This window comes from Lissotriton vulgaris, chromosome 8 (genome assembly GCF_964263255.1).
Source record: "Lissotriton vulgaris chromosome 8, aLisVul1.2, whole genome shotgun sequence".
Lineage (NCBI taxonomy): Eukaryota > Metazoa > Chordata > Amphibia > Caudata > Salamandridae > Lissotriton > Lissotriton vulgaris.
In genome coordinates, this window is record NC_141696.1 from 631,600,774 (window position 1) to 631,623,169 (window position 22,396).

A 22,396-nucleotide genomic window follows, 5' to 3' on the forward strand; every position below is an offset into this window, starting at 1 on the left:
GAAATAGGTATTGAGTTGATCGCAGAGAGGCTGGGAAGGAGGGATTTGGGACGAGGTTCGGTCTGAGAATGCCAGGTCATTCACTATGCTGAAAATTTCCCTGGTTTTGTTTTCTGCAGAAGTTATTTTTGAAGAGAAGTAGGAGGTTTTTGCATCCAGGATTGCTGTTTTATATTTAGCCAGTGCTGATAGGAAGTGGGTTTTTGATAAGGGACTGTAATTTTTCCTCCATTGCCTCTCCGCCCGTCGGGCGCTCAGTTTAAGATCTTTTAGGTGGTCATTGAACCATCTATTGGAGTCCTTAGGTCGGCGGATGGAGATGCGGCGTAAGGGCGCCACTGAGTCGCAGCCTCCAGCCAGCCAGGTGTTAATGGCCTTGGCTTGAGAGGCAGATGGTAAACCAGTGAGAATGGGAGAGGAGTTGCGGAGTGAGGAGGTCAAGGAGGGATAATCCACTCTGTTCCAGTTCCGCGCCCAGGTGTTTTTGGTGTGCGGAGTTTTGGGCATCAGGTTTCGGAGAATGGAAAAGGAAATGAGGGAATGGTCGGACCATGGGCACGGCGAGACAGCAGCCGAGGCCACAGGGAGGTTAAGGGACCAGACCTGGTCCAGTGTGTGCCCATGGGAATGAGTGGGGACGGAAATGTGTGACACGAAATTGAGGGATGAAAGGAAATCGGTAAATTCTTTAGAGACTGAGCACTCATGAGGGTCTAAGGGCCAGTAATTGAAGTCCCCTAGCACCAAGACCGAGGCGTAGTTGACCACCAGGTTGGCTAACAGGTCTTGAAATGCCGGCAAAAATAAAGGCGAGGGCTGAGGAGGGCGGTACATAAGGAGGCAAGTGATGGGGGGGGAAAATGAAAGAGAGCGGACTACCAAGAAGTCAGCAGGGGGAATAGGGGAAAAAGGGAGAGGTTGGAAATTCAACTCCGACCGAGCGATTAAGGCGACCCCACCACCAGCCTTGCCTGTCGGCCGGTCGGCCCGCAGGGTCACATAGGAGGGGGGTAGGGTGGCCAGGAGAACAGGAAGGGAAGAATCACAATACCAGGTTTCGGTCAAGAGCAGTATGTCGGGTTTCTCTGAGTCGAGTAAGACAAACAGCTCGTGATGGTGCTTGACCGCTGACCTGGTATTGAGTAGGAGGACAGACAATGCCGAAGAGTAGGGGGGAGGGTCAAGGGGTGGGGGGCGAGGTGACGGGGGGACGTGCTGCAGGGGATCGGGTGCAATGGGGGAAGAAAGAGCAAGGTCTAGTGAGGAGATCAGACTGCGGATGGGATCCGGGAGTGGCCAATGGCCCTGGAGGGCAGTGAGGTCCTTGGTAGAGTAAAACGTAGGTTTGGCATGGAGTCGTACCCCTGGCCCCGTCCGGCCGCGGACGGGCGCAGACGGGCTTGCCTTAGGCGCGCCTTCGGCGCGCAAAAGTCGCGCCCGCTGCGCACGTCCGCTGCGCTTCCTGCCAAGACACATGCTTTATGCTGGCGGGTTAGGAAGTTGGGGGGGCGTGGCCAGCCGAGGGGGCGTGTCTCGCCTCGCCCTCGGGAATGGCGGGAGAAGTAAGGGGATCGTTGCAGCGAGTAGCGCTGTTTGTAGCAAGCCAGGAGATGCAGGTAAGTGAAGATGCCTGGTTAAAATACACAATAATCAGTGACAATAAATTTTAAAATAAATGGCCCTGCTCCCGGCTTTCCGCCTCAGGAGCCAATCAAGAATGCGACGCCCGTCAGCGGCGCGCTCTATTTATAAGTCTGGCGGGGGCGTGGCCAGCCGAGGGGGCGTGTCTCGCCTCGCCCTCGGGAATAGCGGGAGAAGTAAGGGGATCGTTGCAGCGAGTAGCGCTGTTTGTAGAAAGCCAGGAGATGCAGCTAAAAATGATTTGGTCAGAGTACCAGCATTAGAAGCACAGATAGCAGAATTTAGTTTTTTTTCCTTAAAAATCCGAGTTAGTGACTTGCGCAAAACTTCGCGACAGCCACTTTCCGGATCATCCCAGAGGGCGAGTAGGCCTAGTCTTGAGAATTCATGTTTTATAAATGCCAACCAGGGAATTTTTGCAGAGCTATTATAACTTAATATCTGCTTAAGCTCTTGCCTGTAATATAACAAATCTGTTGTTGTCCATAGCCTGCACCATAACCTAAGGGGCTTTAATGCTAGCTCATCTTCTATTAGGCTAAGTCCTAAGTCTAACCTTAGTGGGAGGAGCGGGTACTCTGAGGGAGTGTCAGCAAAAGCCTTAGAAATTTAGTTTCTGTTCTGGCAATAGCAGACCCACATAAATGCCCCCACAACTCCCCACTATAGAGAGCAGCAGCCCTTGCTTGGGTCTTGTAAATCTCCAAAGCTGGGCTCACTGACTTGTATGTGGATGTGTTCGAGACCTTGAGAATACCACCCGCCAGCTGTGACAATTTCAATTGGGATTTAACCTGTTGGGGCCCCCAAGAAAGTTTTTCATGTAAGGTGACCCCAAGATATTGAAAGGTCGCGACCCTTTCCAACCTCACACTACCCAAGGTTGGACTTGGACGGGTGGATGCCGGGGGGTTAAATATCATAAATTTTGTTTTATTGGCATTTATCTCGAGGCCACGACTATGACAGAAGTCCACTTGGAAAGGAGGAGTGTGTCATCAGCGAACATGATCCCCGGAACCCTCCTTCCTGCCAGCCTTGAGGCGTCATTATTGGGGATGTTGCCCAGTTGCGAAATAACACCGTTAACGTAGAGGCAGAACAGGGTCGGTGCCAAGACACAGCCCTGTCTCACACCTCTACCAACAGGGAACCTTGGTGACAGCGCACCATTCCTACCACATCTAACCTGTGCGAAGTTCCCCTCATGTAACCTCATCAGCACATGCAAGATTTGTGGCGGAACCCCAAGTTCATTAAGAACCCACCCAAAGCTTGCCACGTGGGACTAAATCAAACGCGGACCGGAGGTCCACGAACACCATGTAGAGGCTGCCACCCTTGATCTTTGCCGTTTTCAAATACAATAGTATCAGGCGAAAGATCCGGTCCATGGTGGACGTGTTCCTCCTGAACCCCGCCTGAAGAGGACTTAGAACATCATGTTCCTCCATCCGTTCTAGCAAGCGATCCAGAATGAGCTGCGCAAAGATTTTTTGCGGGACGTCTATGAGGCTGATGGGCCTGTAATTGGCTGGGAGCAGAGGAGAGCCCTTCTTGTAAATCGGGACTATTTCCGCTCCCAGCCAAGTACAGGGTACCTCCATGCCTCTCAGGACAGCATTAAAAATAATAAGCAGATGTGGGCCCCAGATCACTGGTTGATGCCTGAAAAGGTCCCCCGGGAGTTTATCAAGTCCCGGAGCTTTGCCCACTGCAAGTTTGCCTATCGCATGGAATACCTCCCCCAAGGTAAACTCTAAAGTATCGTGTTGGTTATTTAAAACTGCGGGTACCGTCAGACCATCTGTTACATGGTCATCTAAATATAAAGCTTTAAAATGTGCTTCCCAAACCGATGGTTCAATATTGGGTTCTATTGCTGGTTTTGGTTCCCCTGAGCCTGTGCTGACTAATGTTCAGAATCTGCGGACATCCCTTGATTCCAGAGCAGTGGTCAAATTAGACCACCTATCCATATCCCATTCTTTTTTTGCATTACCCATTGTCTCCCTGTAGCACATTCTCAGAGCACGGATTTTAGAAGTATCACTAGCAGACTTTACTGCCAGAATCAGCTCCGCCTTAGCCTTTCTACAGGCTGAATTGTGCCAGGACGAAGCTGGTGTTCTTTTCTTCCTCACCGGAACCTGGGGATTAAGAACCTCTGTCAGACTTAAGACCAAGTCCGAATAGATAGATCGTAATGTTCCGTTGAAATCTACGTTTGAGGTTTGAGTAATTAAGGCCTCAACCTCCAATAATCGAGGGAGAACTCGACTATATAATTTAGCTAAATCATCTGGGGACCCCAACAATTTACCCCATTTTACCCTGCATCTATTATTTGATACTAACAACCCTTCACCCGTTTCATTCAAATCTGCAGTTGGAGTTTCCATCGAGCCCGGAAAAACCATTTCCATGGATAAAGCATTGTGATCACTGTCAGCCCTGGGAATTACCCTGAAATCGATAACTTTGGACCACATTCTTGTTTCAACCATGATGTAGTCCAAACTGGATTCTTCGCCCCTCTTGTTGAAAGTACAGATCGATGGAGTATCGGACGATGTACGCCCGGTGCAGGCCCTTAGGGTGTTGTTTAAGGTAAGGGCCATGATCTGGATCGCCAAGGGGGGCCAGGATTTTGGGCGTGGAGATTGACAAGGTGGAATAGCCCAAAAATCATCTTCGCCCATAAGGGCACCCTCACTCATTCCCAAAAGTGGCTCGTAGTGACAGTTCACATCACCAGCCACCAAAAGGTGGCAATCTTTAGGCAGTGTACTCAGGAAATGGGATAAAACATCAATGGTTGAGGACTCAGATGCCAGACTAACAGGGTGTGAATATACATTCACAATGGCTAGTTTAAAGGAATTTGACCATTTGATGACTATACGCTGTATATCGTCGGAGTGAGTGACCAAATTCTCCCTCCATACAACCGAGATGATGAGCGACCCAGATGGTAAGACCACCTGAAGGTCGTCCTTTTCCTCCCCACCTAGCAGGAACATGGAATGTGGCAAATCCCACTCTATAGTGTTCATCCCTGGCCCAAGTCTCTTGAAAGAGACAAATATCATATTGGTCCACCAGGGACCCCCACTCTGTTCAATTTAATTTATGCGTCAGGCCTGCGACATTCCACAATAGTATTGTCATCGACCTCCATGCAATAGCATTGCTGACGACTACAGCACTATCCATAGCTACTCCTTTGCAAGGGTCCCGAACAGGGGACTGCGCTATATGAAGCAACACTGGGCTCCCCAGTTACTCAAGGCCCATCAACCCCATCAGGCACCTGGATATAAGTAAGGGTATCTATTGACATGGTAGACAAACCACTGCTAGGGGACTCCGAGACTCTATCCAACTTTACGGAGCTCATATGTTGAGAAGAGGGGACGGTATACAGATTACTTTGCTTTAGTCAGTCTACCATATCCAGGCTACTAAACCGGTTGTGGATGGGTAAGTAGCTCAGAGCAGGTGTTCGCCCGTACCAGCCCCTCTCTAGTCTACCTCTGCCACGATGCATGACCAGGGACCATTCGCCTCCACAATCTGATAATTGTAGACCGGGTACTGTTAGAATTTCAGCTACAAATATACTCCACAGTTCTAGGATCCCTAAAATTAACCAGCACACAGTCGCCTGTGATAGTTTTAGGACTATAAACCCACCCAGGAAATCTACGTACCATCAATATTTCGCTGGTAATGTGAGAGGGTAGTGGTCTGTTAATGTTAAGCCAGTGGGTCACTTTATTTTTTAAAGACAAAAACGATTCCTGAGCTGGGTTACTTATTTCAGGAATCCCTGTCAGTACTACCAAATATGGGCTAGTTTCCGGCGGTAAATCGATTCTGGAGGCACCCTGAGGTGCTGCCGCAGCTGAAACCTGCCCATTCTCCTTTGGTTTTACTGTGGATGCTGGAAAATTAATTCTCGGGTTTTTGGATAATGCAGGCAGGGTGTCTGCTGTAATACTAGATGAGACTGTTAGGATATGAGATTGGCAACACAGTAGAAGGAAGGGCATTATCCATTACAGACCCGTCTGAAACAGAATTCAAGTGGACACCACTCAATTGTGAGCCAATTGACCTTGTCTTGTCAACAATGCCCCGTGAGACTAGTTCAAGCTGAGTAAGCTGGTACTCAATTCGCCCTAGTCTCTCTTCCAGCGGCCTCAGCAAAGCACCCAATTTCTTGAGCAAATGATCCTCTGACATCATGGTACCACTTGTAAGCTGGTCCACGTCTGCGTCCACTGGCCTTGAGCTCACTACAATTGGTGGTAAAGGGCCGTGGGTGAACAAATCACTCATAGCATCACACACATTGTTAATAGATGTAATGTTGTAATGTCACTGTGACCCAACCCTTTTGCAAGTTTAGACTTCCTGCCACAATTAGCAGTCGCGGCTGTGCGCTATCTTTTTGATTTTGCGGGGAGAGTAGTCAATTAAATACAGGTAGGCAGTGGGAGGGATACGGGCGGGAAGAGGACGCAGCTGTGTGCAGGAAGGGCTGCTGGTCCTCGCAGCCCCGTGTCAGGCAGCACTCCAATGTCCGGCTCCAAAGTCCCAGCAAATCAACCGCTGCGAGCGGCTCCCGCGAAGCCCTTATGCAGCAGATCTAGCTATTTATCCTCCAGACTGCTAACCGCATCCTGGACAGAACATCCTGCTGCAACACAGGGAACACCAAGGGGGAGGGAGTCAGTGACCACAACCGCTCCTCCTCCCTCCTCATCTCCACAAGAAAAGGAAACCAGGAAGCCCAGGGCCAAGCTGGGACAATAAGAATGACTGATACCCCCAACCTCCGGAACCTGAGAAGGAACTTGAGAATCAGCGGAAAGGGAGCAAAGGTGTAAAGAAGCACCTGGGGCCACCTGCAGGAGCGTGCATCCACAGCCCAAGCCTGCCCCTCCCTGGTCCATTAGCAAAACAGTGGCACCTTGGCATTGAGAAGACTTGCAAAAAGGTCTATCACTGGGATACCCCACTGCTCCGTAAGCTCCACAAACAGCTCTTGGCGGAGGTAAAAATCCACTGATGACTGAATAGCCCTGCTGAGAGCGTCCATCAGAGTATTGGAGACCCCCTGAATATGGATCGCAGACACCACCAACAGATGAGACTCCGCCCAATGTAACAAAGTATCCGCCACCAGGAAAGGAGACCTTGCCCCCCCCTGTCTGTTCTCATAAGCCATAGCCGTAACGCCTGTCCTGACCAGAATGACCGCCCCCTTCATAAACCGAGAGAAGATCCACAGAGCCAAGTGTTCCCCCATCAATGCCCCCAACCCTACAGATTGCCATCTGTTGTGAAAACCAAGAGGGCAGGAGGGGAGAGAGGGACACCCCTCAGGAAATACTCCCCCTGACAAGCCACCAAACCAGGTCTACCGGATCTGAGGGGAGACCGGAATCGGAGACGATGGGGGAAGACAATTGGGAGACCAGTGCGCCAGGATGTGAGCCATCAGTCTGTGCAAATGAAAGTAGGCCCAGGGAACCAGAAACACCATTGCAGCCAGATCTCTGTGAACCTGGATCCAACATGCCGCCACCTGGATGGACTGGGACAAATGACCCAGAATGTGGGACGAAATCCTCACCTTCGGCAAAGTGACCACGCCCAAATCGGTACGAAACCTTGCCCCAATAAAGAGGCCGTCCTGGGCCAGAACAAGGAAGGACTTGTCCAAATTGATGGCAAAACCGTGCTCCTGCAAAATAGCCAGTACCAACCATGTGTTTGCGAGCCAACAAGCTTGTGGGAGCATGAACCAACCATTCGTTGAGGTAATGTGAAGGAAGATCCCCGACGGTGAGCCACTGCTAATAAAGGAGCCAACAGCTTTGTGAAGTCCCTCGGGCAGACTTCAGACCGAACGGCAATACAGCAAACTGAAAGTGGCAGTCCCCTATCGCAAACCTCAGAAACCTATGATAATCTAGAGCCATGGGAACATGGAGGTTGGCGTCTTGGAGGTCTATGGAAGTCAAAAAGTCCAGGACACCAACCAAGGGAATTATGGACTGTAAGGTCACCATCTTGAATTGAACGGTCCTCACCCACCCATTCACTCTTTTCAGATCCAGAAAAGGTCTGAACCACCGTACACCTTCTGAACCAGAAAAATAATCGAATAGCAACCCAGGCCCTGCTCCTCCACGGGAACCGGAACAATTGCCCTTTTCACTAAAAGAGCCTGAACCCCTTCCAGAAGAGCCCTCTTCTTCTCTGGATCCCTGGGGATATGAGTATGGATGGGTGTCCCAACCGGGACGCAGAGTGACAAAGTCGATACAATAGTTGCTCCTGACAATGTTCAAGGCCCAACGATCCTTCACACCCCAACTCCAGGCGTCCAGTAAAAACAAAAGCCTTCCACCCACAGGAATTAACACCCCCCTGCAATAGTTGTAGGAATTTTGCTGATCCTTGGCCTCGGCCGACGACTTTATGGGCAGGAAGTTCCTCTGATGCCCCGAAAAAGGTCTGGAGGGCTTCCCGGAGGAAAGAAAGGAAGAAGAAGGTTTATCCCAAAAGCGATGAGAAGAAGCCTTCCCTTTGCACGGCAGAGCATGCTTACGATCCTTGAATGCCTTGGTAATCCTGCTGTCCAATTGATCCCCAAACAGCAATTTACTCTTAAACAGGATCTTCAGGAGAGAAGACGTCTCTGAAAAGTCTGGCTTCCAATCTCGCATCCACAAATCCCTCCGAGCCAACACCATGGAACCAGTCGCCATGGCTGAAGAATTCAAGATATCCGAAGACATGTCTGCCAGCAACTTGGCCTGTTGTTCCATGTGAACCACCAGCTCAGAAAAATCCGCCTTCTCCTGAATCGCTGTGGCCAACTTCTCAAAGTAGGAAACAAGAGACTGAGCTGCATATGTCGAATAAATACCGCCCTTTAAAGTCAGATTTTCTGCAGAGAAAGCCTTTTTAAGCGCCCCCTCAATCTTCTTGTCGGTGGCATCTGAAAAAGAACAATCCTCAGGATTAATTGCAGTATGACCAGTCAGAGTGGCCAGAATGTCACCCACCTTAACTGCATGTGGAAGAGAGCCCGCACCCTCCTCCAGCCAATACAGCTTCTGTAGAAACCTAAGAACAGAGGTGCGTTCCAGGTTTCGCCTTTCACCAGTGATCAAGTCCTTGATTCGGCCATGAAATGGCATAGCGAAAACGGGAGGCTTAACATATTGTGGGAACACGCCTTCCGCTGCCTCAGAGGATGGGAAAGGTGTAAAACCTAAATTGTCACGAATGAGCTACAGGATGTCTGGGATAGCCTTTATATTCATAAATTTCGTTCAGAGAAATTTCGGTCAGTCACCAATCAGATATTTTTTATCTCCTGGGATCGGAACAGCCTGTCGTTTTGTTTCTGACCGAGACCTGGCTCACAGATGACTCTTCCCCTGATATCCTGACAGCCATCCCTTCGGGATATTATATACTGCAACTCAACCGCTCCTCTGGTAAAGCTGGTGGAGGGGTTGCAGCCATTCTTAGGCACCCTATTCGTTTCTCCCCAGTGCCCACCACCAGTATCCCCACGACTGATTGTCTCGTACTCAGATTGGAGCAGCCAGGGTCATCCCTCATATGCGTCCTGGTTTACCGCCCCCCCCCCAATCCATGCCCAGCTTTTCGGTCCAGTTCGGCGATCTTATCTCCCAGCTCACCATCAATAACGCTAACGTTTTGGTCCTGGGAGATTTCAATTACTGGCCGTCGGATGCTCATGAAACCCCAGGCTCACTGGCCTTTTCAGACCTCATGTTAGGCTTAAATTGCACTCAACATATACACTCACCCACTCATGTTAAGGGCCAAACCTTAGACGAGGTTTGGACCTCCTGCCTGGATATCTCTGCACCCCTTATTCTTCCCTGCCTTTGGTCAGACCACTTTTTAATTACTTTCACTTTAGCTATGCCCTCCCCTGTTACCAAGGTCCGAGAAACCAACTTCCTGGCACGCAATTGGAACAGGGCTGACCTAAACAAATTCACCTCCCTCCTTAGTTCATCTGCCCCACCCATCACGGGACCTTCTATCTCTATCGATTCTCAGACACAGGGCCTCACTCACTGGCTTACCTCTGCTGCTGACTTGGTGGCACCCTTAAAACCAGTCAGAGCGAGGCGCAGTCATGATGCCCAGAGGTGGTTCACCGAGGACCTCAGAGCCCAAAAACTTGGTCTTCGTCAGGCAGAACGGCGCTGGCGCCGGGGGTATTCCCCCGAGACTAAAGAGATATTCTCCTCTCTGCTTAGAGAGTATAAGTCAGCCATAACTTTGGCTAAATCTCTCTATTTTTCCAATAGAATTTTGGACTCCTCAAACAAGTCCAAGGATAAATTCTCACTTTAGCTATGCCCTCCCCTGTTACCAAGGTCCGAGAAACCAACTTCCTGGCACGCAATTGGAACAGGGCTGACCTAAACAAATTCACCTCCCTCCTTAGTTCATCTGCCCCACCCATCACGGGACCTTCTATCTCTATCGATTCTCAGACACAGGGCCTCACTCACTGGCTTACCTCTGCTGCTGACTTGGTGGCACCCTTAAAACCAGTCAGAGCGAGGCGCAGTCATGATGCCCAGAGGTGGTTCACCGAGGACCTCAGAGCCCAAAAACTTGGTCTTCGTCAGGCAGAACGGCGTGGCGCCGGGGGTATTCCCCCGAGACTAAAGAGATATTCTCCTCTCTGCTTAGAGAGTATAAGTCAGCCATAACTTTGGCTAAATCTCTCTATTTTTCCAATAGAATTTTGGACTCCTCAAACAAGTCCAAGGATAAATTCTCAATTGTTGAGGAATTGTCTAATCCGCTGAGAGTTACTATTGCGCCCCTCCCCTCCCACTCCCTATGTGATTCCCTGAACCAATTTTTTGTGGAAAAGATTGTCAAGATTAAAACCAGCATCTCCGCCCAAGCCCCGCTAGTCCCCTCTCCGCCTAGTGCTTCCTGCCATCATCTCAACACTCATATTTTAACCCAGATTCCCCCTATCTCGAAAGTCAACTTTCTTTCACTTTTGCACAAAGTCTCTTCTGGTTCTCCTGGTGACTGCTGAACCCCCTCTGTCCTTCGGGAAGCCTTTACTTCCTGTCCTGAACCCCCCCTGGCCCTTTTAAACAACTCTCTGACCACTGGGGAGGTTCCTTGTTCCTTCAAACAGGCCGAGGTGGTTGCCATCCTGAAAAAACCTTCGGCAGACCCCTCCATCATGAGCAACTACCGCCCTATATCTCTTCTCCCCTTCCTCAGTAAAGTTCTGGAGTCGCATGTAACCCAAACCCTCAGCATTTTTGTTGAGGATTCGTGCGTCTTGGACCCCCAGCAGGCCGGGTTTAGACCTGCGCATTCCACAGAAGCAGTCATCCTCTCCGTGATGGAGGAATTGCGCAAAGGGGCCGACGCTAACATCTGTCAGGCCCTGGTCCTCTTGGATTTGTCGGCCGCCTTTGACACGGTCGACCATGATATCTTGGTCGACCGTGTCAGAGAGGCTGGCATCCAGGCTACCGCCCTGGACTGGGTTCAGTCTTTCTTGACTAAACGTCAACAAGCCGTCAGGCTGTCCCAGTTCTCCGCCACTCAGGTCGAGCTGACCTGCGGCGTCCCGCAGGGCTCCTCTTTGTCCCCCCTCCTTTTTAATTTGTACCTGGCTCCTTTAATACGTTCCCTCCGTGGGTTGAGTGTCACCGCGTTTAATTACGCGGATGACATTCAACTGGTTTTTACCATTGATTCCTCTGACGAATCAATTACTACCTTTCAAAATACGCTCTGCTTCATCAGCAATTGGATGAGCTCAAACCACCTGAAGCTCAACCCCGACAAGACCGAGCTGGTTCTTGTCGAGGGACCCTCCAATCCTTGGCAACCCTCCTTCTGGCCGGCAAGTCTGGGCAGTCCTCCTTGCCCCGTCAACTCAGCCAAAAGCCTGGGAGTCGTCATTAGCAACGATCTCTCTATGACGCCCCAGATCAGCGCAGTAGTGTCCTCCAGCCATTTCCAACTCAGGAAAATTCGTAAAATATCTCTCCTACTCACTACCGAGGCCCTTACTTTGGCCTTGCTTGCGTTAGTCATTTCTAGGCTTGACTACGCAAACGCATTGTATGTAGGCATTCCTGACTACCAACTTAAGAGACTTCAGTTGATCCAAAATCAGGCCGCTCGCTTGATTTATCACCAACCTAGAGATCAACACGTTCACCCCCTTTTAAAAAGTCTCCACTGGCTCCCGGTATCTGCTCGCTGTAAATTCAAGCTTGGCTGCATTATCTCAAAATCTCTTGCAGGCCACGGTCCCCTTTTTATTTCTTCCCTTCTCCACCCGTATGTTCCTCCTCGCAATCTTCGGTCATCCCAGATGGCCTTGCTATCAGTTCCCAGATTTAAGAGGAAGAAACACGGTGGCCTTAGGTTTTCATTTCTAGCTCCATCTTTTTGGAATTCCCTTCCCCTCCCTCTTAGGTTGCCTTCTCCATATTCCAGGTTCAGATCCCTCCTTAAAACCTTCCTCTTTACCGAGTCCTATAATTAGTTGTCACCCTCACGCTCTTTTCTCTGCTCCCTCAGCACAAGCGCCAAGAAACCTAATGGTGTTAGTCGCGCTCAATAAATTCATTTAACATAACATAACATAACAGAGATGGAAGTGCGGTCAGTCTCCAAGGCAAGATGTTCCCAGAGGGGGAATCCACCGAAACCACAGGAGGACATGAGCCCCTGCACCTGGGCTTAGCTCTGTCACCCGAACACTGACCACAGCAGCCTTAATCATAGGCTGGACCATAGAGGCTGAAGCAAAGTAGAATGATCCCAAGGGCCCTTGGACCTGCTCCGGCTAGCAGGAATAGGCTCATCCTCCTCAGAAGAGGACAAAACATGCTCGCACTTGGATGCTTGCTTCCCCACCATTATACCAATAATGAGCACAGAACAGGGAGCTCCCTTCAAATAGTCAGCAAACCCCACAAGGAACCAATCGGGAACACAGAGGCAAAACAAACAGTCACAGTACCAATAAGGATGCAGTTTAAACAAACAACCAATCCCCCATGTACACAAGTGCAGTCAAATTAACCAAAACGACCTCACGCAAGGCCCTTACTGTAAGATAAGAGAAACTGTCAGCAGAGGAGCCGCGCAATCCCCCAATTGCTGCAGCCTATCTGGCAGGCCGCTGACCCAGAAGTCAAGCCACAGCCACCGCGACGCAGTAACCCGTTTTCCGACTCAGTACGTAGGTAAAAAAAATGTATTGTGTCAATTAATCAAAATTGTTACAAAGAGTTTCCTATAAAATATCCACAAAACTTGCTTACTACAGTAACCATTAATGACTGCTACAAATTTGATGTACTGCATCCGTAAAACAAATCCTAGAACTGCGGATCATAGATAGTAAAAACACTAAAACCCATAGATCAATTGTGAAAAGAAAAGAAAAATGAATGGGTACATACATTTTATTTTTTTTAAACAAGGGACTTTCCCTGCATGGAAACTTCACGAGTCAGGCAAAATCTTATAAAATTTCCAGATAAAAAAGTGTTCAAGACAAATCTATTTTGGAACAAAAGTTTCAATAGAAGTGGAGAGTACACAGGTCATGTCATTATGTGCCAATCAGAGTCTGGGAATGCCCAGAGAGCAGTCTTGAAGTTCTAAAGTGCCATCTCATTACTTAAACGTTCTTTAACTTTGTTTGCAAATTTGGCGAACCTAGCCAGTTCCATCGGGATTTCCAGGCTGAACAAAAGTTTCATAGCATCATTACAATTACGCGTCCCATATTTTAAAAACAATGGCCTCAGTAAATTGCGATGTGCATCTATCAAGCAATGGCATATGCAGACCAAATGAACCAGATTCCTCATACTGGTGACATAATCTGCAGGTGGTGATTGCCTCTAGGGATTTCCAGCACATGTTAATATCTTTTATCGGCAATGCCATAAGCCTTACTGTTAATATTTCTTTAAAATGATCTTGTTTAACGCAGCATCAAGATATGGCTGCCTTAGCCGATCTTCAAAGAAACAGTTCAATTCCTTCATGTCTTCTTCCCTAGATAATAATCTGACTTGTTTTTTTAATATATAAATGTTAATGTGCTTGGCTGATAAGTAAAATCCTGCAGTTTGGTCATGTCAAGATGTAATTCAGTGCAAGAGGTTTGCAAGCCTTTACTCCATGAATTGTTGGCTTTCATAAAGATTATTTTCAGGGTTGACTTAATTGTATTCGGAGGGGCTGCACAAACCCCTCGATAGAACCGCACGAACATTGCCCAGTGCTCATAGCTTTGTTTATTCAACCCAAATTCCAGTCGCACCAGGGCATTTCGTGTATGCGCAGGATTCTGGAAAATTTGCTTAAAAGCTCAGCTGTTGATATGTTCCAAGATATTAACAAAAGCAGCAGGAAATGCTAGCTGGCCATATGTAATTGAGGTAAGCAGCATTGCCCTTATAACCTTTCTGATTGCTTTGGTTGTCGGGCTATTTAATTTAGAATTCAGCTTACACAAGGCAAACGTCACTGCCTTAGCCTTTGTTTCGACGGAAGCGAGGAGAGCTGTTGACTTCCCATTTCTTATCAGCCACGCCCCCAGGTAGTGATATTTGGTCACTGTTGTTATCTTCAAGTTGCCCAACCTCCAATGTTGACTGAGTTTGTTGGTGTACTTTCCGAATATGACTACCTTTGTCTTTCCTGCGTTCGCTCTTAGGTCGTTCTCGTTATTGTAAAGGTGTTTAGTGCATTCAATAATCTTTGCATGTCTACTTTTGTATGATCTAATAACACCATATCATCTGCATACTGCATTAAAAATAGTCTATTTGAGCCAATTTTCGGGGGTAAAAGATTTGCATTAAGAATGGTTTTAACAAGGTCTGCCGTATATAAATTGAAAAGCAAAGGTACCAATACGCAGCCTTGTTTTAAGTCATAGTGTATTGGAATCTTTTTGGTAGCTGAATTTGTCGAAGTTTTCACCCGTACCCAGGTTCCAGTGTAAATGCCTTCAAAAGAGTCTTTGGTATCCCCCAACCTTGTAATTTCCGCCACAGCAGACTTCGATTAACTCCATCAAAGGCAGAGGAATAGTCCACGAAACATGCAAAGAGTGATGGCTACTTTTTCTGCATGGTCTGTTCTATGTTTTCCGACTCACAACAGACAGGCCGGCAAGGAGCGCACCATGACTCCCTGGCACAGCGCCTCATGGCTACCACGCCGATCGGGCCGGCACCGCCGTGCCCAATAAGCTTGCACACCAGAACATGTTGCCGAAAACCAGGAAAATGAAGTAACAAACTACTGTAGCACCGCACGCGACCTACGTGCGTATGACAGTAAGACTCAGAAGAAACAGGACGAAGGAGGGGGAGGGGATTTTTGTTTGGTGATTGAAATCATGTGGTATGGGTTTCTGGTGAGGCAGGAATGCCTCATGTTTGTAATGAAGGAAAGTGAGGGAGGGGACGATGAGGTAATAAGTTCTCACGAATATTTTCATTAATATTTGAAAATGGTTGTATGTGCATTTATTGCCTTTTGGTGTTTATCTGTCTTCAAATTGGACATACTCTTTGATGTGTTTTTCGTTCGTTTCAGCCAAAGTACCAGATAAACCGATCCAAGTGGTGTATGTTCCATCTCACCTGTTCCACATGCTCTTTGAGCTTTTTAAGGTAGGTGAAGAAAAGTATGCTTTATGAAGTCCGCTTTGCATAATCTGATTTTCAATAGAATTCTTTCTATGCTTGAGGTTTTTATTGGACCACAACCAATATTTTGACTTATTTCAGTGACAAAATGAAAATGTTTCACAACCTCATTAAACCGAGTCTTGACTATTTCTGCTCCTTGCATAGTTCAGTATTATGGTACACAAAACCCTGTAACAAGCATTGAGAAAGGCAACAACTGGCTTGTAGAGTTGCGTTTTCCTTTTTTTAATGAACGTTTGGTTAGACACCTGGAATGTTTGTATACAAGAATGAATATAGGGAGGGTGGTGAGTACATGCAACAACGCGTGTGATTTTCTTGCTGATGGATGTAAGTGTGAACAGATAGAAGAATTAATGCTTGGTTGTGCAAAGATGGTTGAATGCTTGGAAAGAGTAAAATAATATGTGTTTGGGAAAGGATGGATGAGGGCGGATTGTGTCTGCGCTGGTGTGAGCAACGTGTAAACGGATGGATGTGCCCGGAAGGAAGAATGATTAGACGAGTACATGGGTGGTGGGGAAGAAGAAAATTACACTGCTTCTTTCAGCGTGGCTTTTGCAGTGTAAGCTAGAGCAGGAGATCTGTGATATGTGCGATAGATGGAGGATGCTGTTCAACTTAAATCAGAAAAGTAGCTTCACATGGTAGCAACGTGCAAGGATGAGCAGAAGTTAAGGTCGGCACTAGTACAATTTTACCATGAGAAGCAGGGAAGAAAAGTGGGGTTGCAGTCAAATAGAAAAGCCCTTTACAAGAAGTGAGGCCGTGACCTATGACATAGGATGAATGAATGAATATACACTTATAAGGCGCATGGCTACCAAATGCCTCCCAGCGCTTGAGACAGAGCCCAAATCGAGACAAGTCAGCAGATTCAGGCGAACAGCAGAGTCTTCAGATGTTTGCGGAACAATAGATGGTTTGGCTCCAGCCGAATATGGTCTGGTAGCTGATATCAACATTTCGCCGCAATGGTGGAAAATAGCCGGCCACCACTCCGCACCCGGTTAACTCTGGGAACAATTGCGAGATGTTTCTTCTCAGAGCGCAGTGATCTTTTTGGAATGTACGGGGGATGATGACGCGGAGAATCGGCGGAGCACTAGCCGAAAGAGACTTATCGGCCATGCACAAGGCCTTAAATCCTTAAAGGATCGGGTAGGCATTACTGGAACTGGGTTAACATACCATACCCATAACATACAGATTGATAGCCCATTAAGAAATTCCGCTTGGACTATAAAAAGGCTATTATCAGGGGAAAGAAGCAATGGGAGGAGAACTAATGGGAGGAGCTTAGATCTGCACTCACGCAAGGACTCCAAATCGTTTTGGACTATTGTGAGTTCTGGTGTGGGCGGGGGAGGAATGGCCTCAACTCCGAATATAACACCTGCAGTGTGGGAAGCGCACGTTAGTGCGCTATATGCCAATACGGGTGAAGAGACTATACTCCCTCCCAATCCCGATCCTCTCCAGGAGTAGACACTGGTGGTGCCAAGGGAAACTGTGGCATGTCCCCTGTTGTCTGTCCCGGGGCCCAGCCACGAGTATCAACTGGCTGGGTCTTTGGATGGTGATCGGAGGCAGGACGCCCGGCTTTTTGGGGACGTGTATCATCTAGAATGGCCTGAAGAAATCACCCTGAAGGAGGTCGAGTCTACAATAGCAAGACTAGTACCAAACAAGGCCCTGGGGATTTATTCTGATCCCAACTCAAAATATGGGCTCCGTATCTTGTTGTTTTATTTAATGTAATTCTTAGGGGGATTGATCCACCAGATACTTGGCTTGGTGCCGAGATCGTCCCCATTTTCAAGAAAGGTTGCCCATTAACACCATCAAACTATAGGCCTATTAGTCTCATAGATATCACACAAAAACTAATGGGCAGGATCATCATAGATACGATCCAGGGGTGGATGGAAGAAAATGAGAGACTAACCACACTCCAGGCCGGGTTTAGGACGGGTATTTCCACTCTGGATCAAATATTTCGGGTGCAGGTCTTATTCTGGAAGACGGTGAGAATAGAGGGTGGCAGCCTCGATCTCATCTTCGTTGACCTGCGGGCCGCCTTCGATCTAGTTCCAAGGGAAAAATTGTGGAAAGTCTTAGCAGAACTAGGTCTCTGTTGTATTCTCTGCACTTATGTTTTGCTGTATTACTTTAAGTTTGACATTCCATTTTCTTGATGTCATTTTCCACTGTGTTCTGCCTAGTCAGTTAGCTCTCTGCTTTCTGATGGGATCACCAGCTATTCTCTGTAGTGCATAATAAATGCCTTATAATCTTTCATTAGTCTCCTAACTTCATTTACATCACATATGCACTACAGAGAATAGCTGGAGATCCCATGGCGACGATGAGCAGAGGAAGCTAAACAACTACAGAGGGAGTGAAACTCTACTGGTGAGAAAAGAACCACGCAAATAATTATATTGAGGACTGTACTTTTAAAAAAAAAAGGAAATTCGGATTGAAGAAGAAAGCTCATTCTGAAAGAAACTCACTGAAGATATCGTCAAAAGACAACTGTATAAATGTATTACTATGATACAAAATTAATAATGAACAGCTACTAGTATCCCAAGTAATCTGCAACTGATGGAAACTCTACTCCTCACAGCGTGAAACAAAGAATCACAGCTCCGTGTGCAAACCCTGGAATCACAGCTCAAGTGCAAGTCAACTCAAGTTTAGAAAAACAAAAGAAATCGTCACCCTACCTAAACATGCGGTGAGTCTGTGAGACTTTTCACTTTTTAGTTACTTTAATGGAATACCCATGTCCAAGGGTGAATGACTATTTAGTAATCTTATTCTCGTTTAAAATTACTAATCGATCGTTTGCTTGAGATCGATTTTGGGACTTCGCTTGGTTAACTTGCCAAATATCTGGAGGAAAACTGGATTCATTAACTTGCTGCATTTTTTAAAAGCGCCGAGCATTTTTTGAAAACCTGCACGAGCAGGACAACACGAGCTGCATTGTAAAGAAGAAGACTTACTTCAGAACGTCCTTCGGTGCCGAACGGAGTCTTCGTTACGTCATACAGGAAGGTGAGCAAGCGTCAGGCGTCAGGCAGCGTCAATCAGACATGAGGCAGCGGAGATGACGCAAAGACGTTACGCGAACCCCAGACGCCATCTTTAATTCAAGACTCGTTACTAGGCAACCCCGGTAACACGCTTCTGAACAACGCTCCAGTAACACGCTTCTGAGCTACGCTCTTCAAAAGAAATACCGCGTTTTAACTCAGCGTTACATGTTCGAAACGCTGCGTGTTGCCTTATTGTCGCAGATCGAATCTGTGGAGGGACAGTTTACAGCACAAGTTAAGTTCAAGTAAAAAACGAACACGGTAAGCTTCTTACACAATAAGCAGTGCCTAGTGCAATTGACATTATTAAATAGAAAGAGGTATCTAGTGCAAAGATTACATTGGTTATTTGAAGTGAAAGATTAAGACATTGTGAGGAGCATTCCAGTAGATTAACTTTTATTTTGAGGCTGTGTCCACATATAAGAATACAGTGCATACAAGTGCAAGTACCTACACTATTTTTTTTTTGCTAATTGAAGTAAGATGGAAAATCTAAATGTTATCGTACCTCCCATGTTTCTACAAACAACTGGGGATCCACCCATCGAGTGGGATGAATGGATAGACATTTTCGAGAACTATATAGAAGCACTTGATGGAAAGGATTTTAGTGCAACTAGAAAAAAAGCCCTGTTGTTAAGTGCTCTAGGCAAGGAAGGCCAACGTTCCTTTAAATATCTTCCAGTAGGATTAAACCAAGATGGGAGAGCAATAACCAATGTATATACTGAAGCAAAAGCTCGCATGAAGAAGCAGTATGCAAAGGAAGTAAATATTGTTATGGCCAGGCATAAATTTTACACCCAACCCCAAAGGAACGAGGAATCAGTAGACCAATTCGTAGCTAGGTCACGAGAACTGTCCATTAAATGTAGTTTCGGAGAGATAAGAGACGAAATGATACGAGACCAGCTGATAGTACAATGTCGCAATAAAAAGATGCAGGAAAAACTGTGGGCTGCAAAAAATCCGACCTTACAAATGGCCATTGATATAGCGAAGGTAGTTGAAGAATCGAATGCATGTATGAGAGAGATGGAAAAGAGAGATAATGGAAAGGAAAATGTTCAAGGGAATGGGGTTTCTTGTGTTGAACAAGATGAAGTTGCTGCTGTGAACAGGAAAGGCGTAGATTTGAGCGAAAGAGGTCCGAAGAAATTCAACAATGGGTTTTCAGGAAGTGACAGGAACAGATATCAAGGAAGGATGTGCAGTAGGTGTGGGAGCACTTTTCATAACTCAGATTTTAGGAGATGCTTTGCTATTGATAAGGTCTGTAGGAAGTGTGGGAGGAAGGGACATTTCTCCAAGATGTGTAGGGGAGGAAATGCAGATAAAGTAGCTGTTGTGGAAAACAGGGAAATAGTGAGAGACATTGTTGGTGTTGAGGGTGCCAACAAAATATTGTGTTTGGGTGAGGATGGTGTCAGTGAAGGTGAGCCCGGTAGAAGGTTCAGGCTCAAAGCTCAATTCCTTATTGATGAGATAGAGACCCAGCTGATGGTCGATCCAGGGTCATTGTGGACTATCATCCCCAAGGATATGTACTTAGAAAATTGGAAAGATGTGCAATTATTGCCTAGCGATATTAGTCCTTGTGGTTACCAAGGTGAGAGCATAGATGTAATTGGGTTCATGGTATGTGTGATATCATTTAAGGATCGTTCCGTCAAAGGGAAGGTGTATGTAGCCAGATCAGGCCCAGCGATTTTGGGATGGGGGCAACAGTATGACCTTGGTATAATCATTAATCCCAGGGCAGCACAACAGGTGATGGTTGTGGATAGCATAACCACGGATTCAATTGTTGAAGAGATGAATTGTTTGTTTGATGAGCACATTGGAGAGTTGAGAGGTTATGTGCATAAGATTGTATTGCGTGACGATGCCATGCCTATGCAACACAGGGTGAGGAAGGTTCCATTTATTGCACGTGAGGAAGTGAAGAAGATGTTGAAGGAAATGTTGGATCAGGGAGTGATAGAACAAATAGAAACATCACCCTGGATTTCTCCCGTAGTTATCACAACCAAATCTGATGGAAAATTTCGTTTCTGTGTGGACCTTCGCACCCTGAACCAGAACATTGTAGTAGATAACTTCCCGTTACCAAACATCAACGAGTTAGTTCTGTCACTAAAAGGGGGGAAGTACTTCTCTAAGCTGGATCTTCGCAGCGCTTATCATCAGATAAAGCTACATCAAGACTCCAAGGCGTTGACAGCTTTTATAACAACTGAGGGGATTTATCAATTCACACGTATGCCTTTCGGACTTGCCTCTGCAGCCGGGGTGTTTCAAAGAATGATGGGGGCTGTACTGAAGGGAGTGAACAACGTGGTGTATTTCCAAGACGACGTTCTGATATTTGGTGAGACTGTAGAGGAACACAATCTGATTTTAAAAACTGTTTTGGAAAGGATGGAACAAGCTGGATTAACTCTTAAAAAAGAGAAATGTAAATTTGCAGTGGAGGAAGTTGAATACCTTGGTTATACCCTATCTGTCGATGGTGTGAAACCCAAGCGAGATTTATTAGACTCTATCAGGAATGCACCAGCTCCGAGCGACAAAGATCAGTTGAGGTCGTTTCTCGGCCTCATTGAGTACTATGCCAAATTCGTAAGGGACTTTGCAGAGAAGACGGAAAAAATTAAGGTGTTGTTGAGGAAAGGATGCAAGTTTGTGTGGGGTGTGGAGCAAGAAGAATGTTTCAAAAAAATCAAAGATGAAATTTGTGATGCAGGCATCTTGACACCATTTGATACCAACCGTAGGTCAGTCTTGACTGTGGATGCCAGTGCTGTGGGTGTTGGTGCGGTTTTGGCTCAAGTACATGAGTCTGGGACCAAGACTGTGGCTTTCGCTTCAAGGACGCTCACAACGGCTGAGAGGAATTACTCTATTATCGAGCGGGAGGCTTTAGCCGCAGCGTGGGGTTGCGAGTATTACAGGATGTATTTGTGGGGGTTTAAGTTTACGCTCTTGACAGACCACAAATCCTTAGTTAAAATTCTGTCACCTGGTGGGGCCGGCAAGGGTTCTGCGAGGTTAGCTAGACTTGCTGCTAGGATTCAAGAATATCTGTATACAGTTGAGTACATCCCAGGTTGGAGGAATTGCCAAGCCGATGGACTCTCTAGACTACTACTACCTTGGGAGTTAGTAGACAAGCTGGGAGTTGAATCATCCAATTCCGAAGGGTCTGTAGCTGCTGTGGATGAGGTAGTAGATATCTGTGCCGGGGCAATTGGCAAGAGTTTGTGGAATACCTCCATGGCAAAGGATGTGGTGTTGAGAGAAGTCAAGGACTTGATTGTAAAGGGTCCAAGGAGAGAGAGTTGCCTATCCCCAGCAGTTCGCCCATATTTGAAAGTCCTTGAACAGCTATCTGTCTTGGACAAAGATGGCTTCTTGATTTTAATGGAAGATAAGTTTATTCCTCCACAAGATGTGAGGTTTACTATATTTAAACTAGCCCACGAAGGCCATCTGGGACAGTCCCTCACCAAGAGGAGAGTTAGGGAGAATTTTTGGTGGCCCGGTATGGACTTAGAAATCTCTCAGTGGGTGGAAAAATGTACGGACTGCTTGGAGAGTGAGAAGAGGCTTAAAGTTGGTAGTCATACTGGTTGTGGATCAATAGGTGACCCGGGGTGTCCATGGCACACTATATGCCTTGATTTCATTGGCCCGTTCTACCAGTTGAGCCAAGATATGAGGTTTGGGTTGGTGGTAGTTGACATTTCCTCAAAGTGGTTAGTGGTTAAATTCATGAAGGAGATCACTACCAACAACACTATTACTGTGTTGAGTGACATTTTTAGGGAAGAAGGTTTT

At 47.0% G+C, this 22,396-nt stretch overlaps 1 protein-coding gene across 1 annotated transcript in view; it reads left to right on the plus strand.

Moving 5' to 3' along the window:
- The window catches only part of PDK3 (pyruvate dehydrogenase kinase 3), a 1,449,910-nt gene that overhangs the window by 847,338 nt on the left and 580,176 nt on the right, over positions 1-22,396 (plus strand). Inside the window, exon 7 of the mRNA XM_086934512.1 lies at positions 15,331-15,407. Coding sequence (XP_086790638.1) covers positions 15,331-15,407 — 77 coding nt within the window. The remainder of the gene's footprint in view (positions 1-15,330; positions 15,408-22,396) is intronic.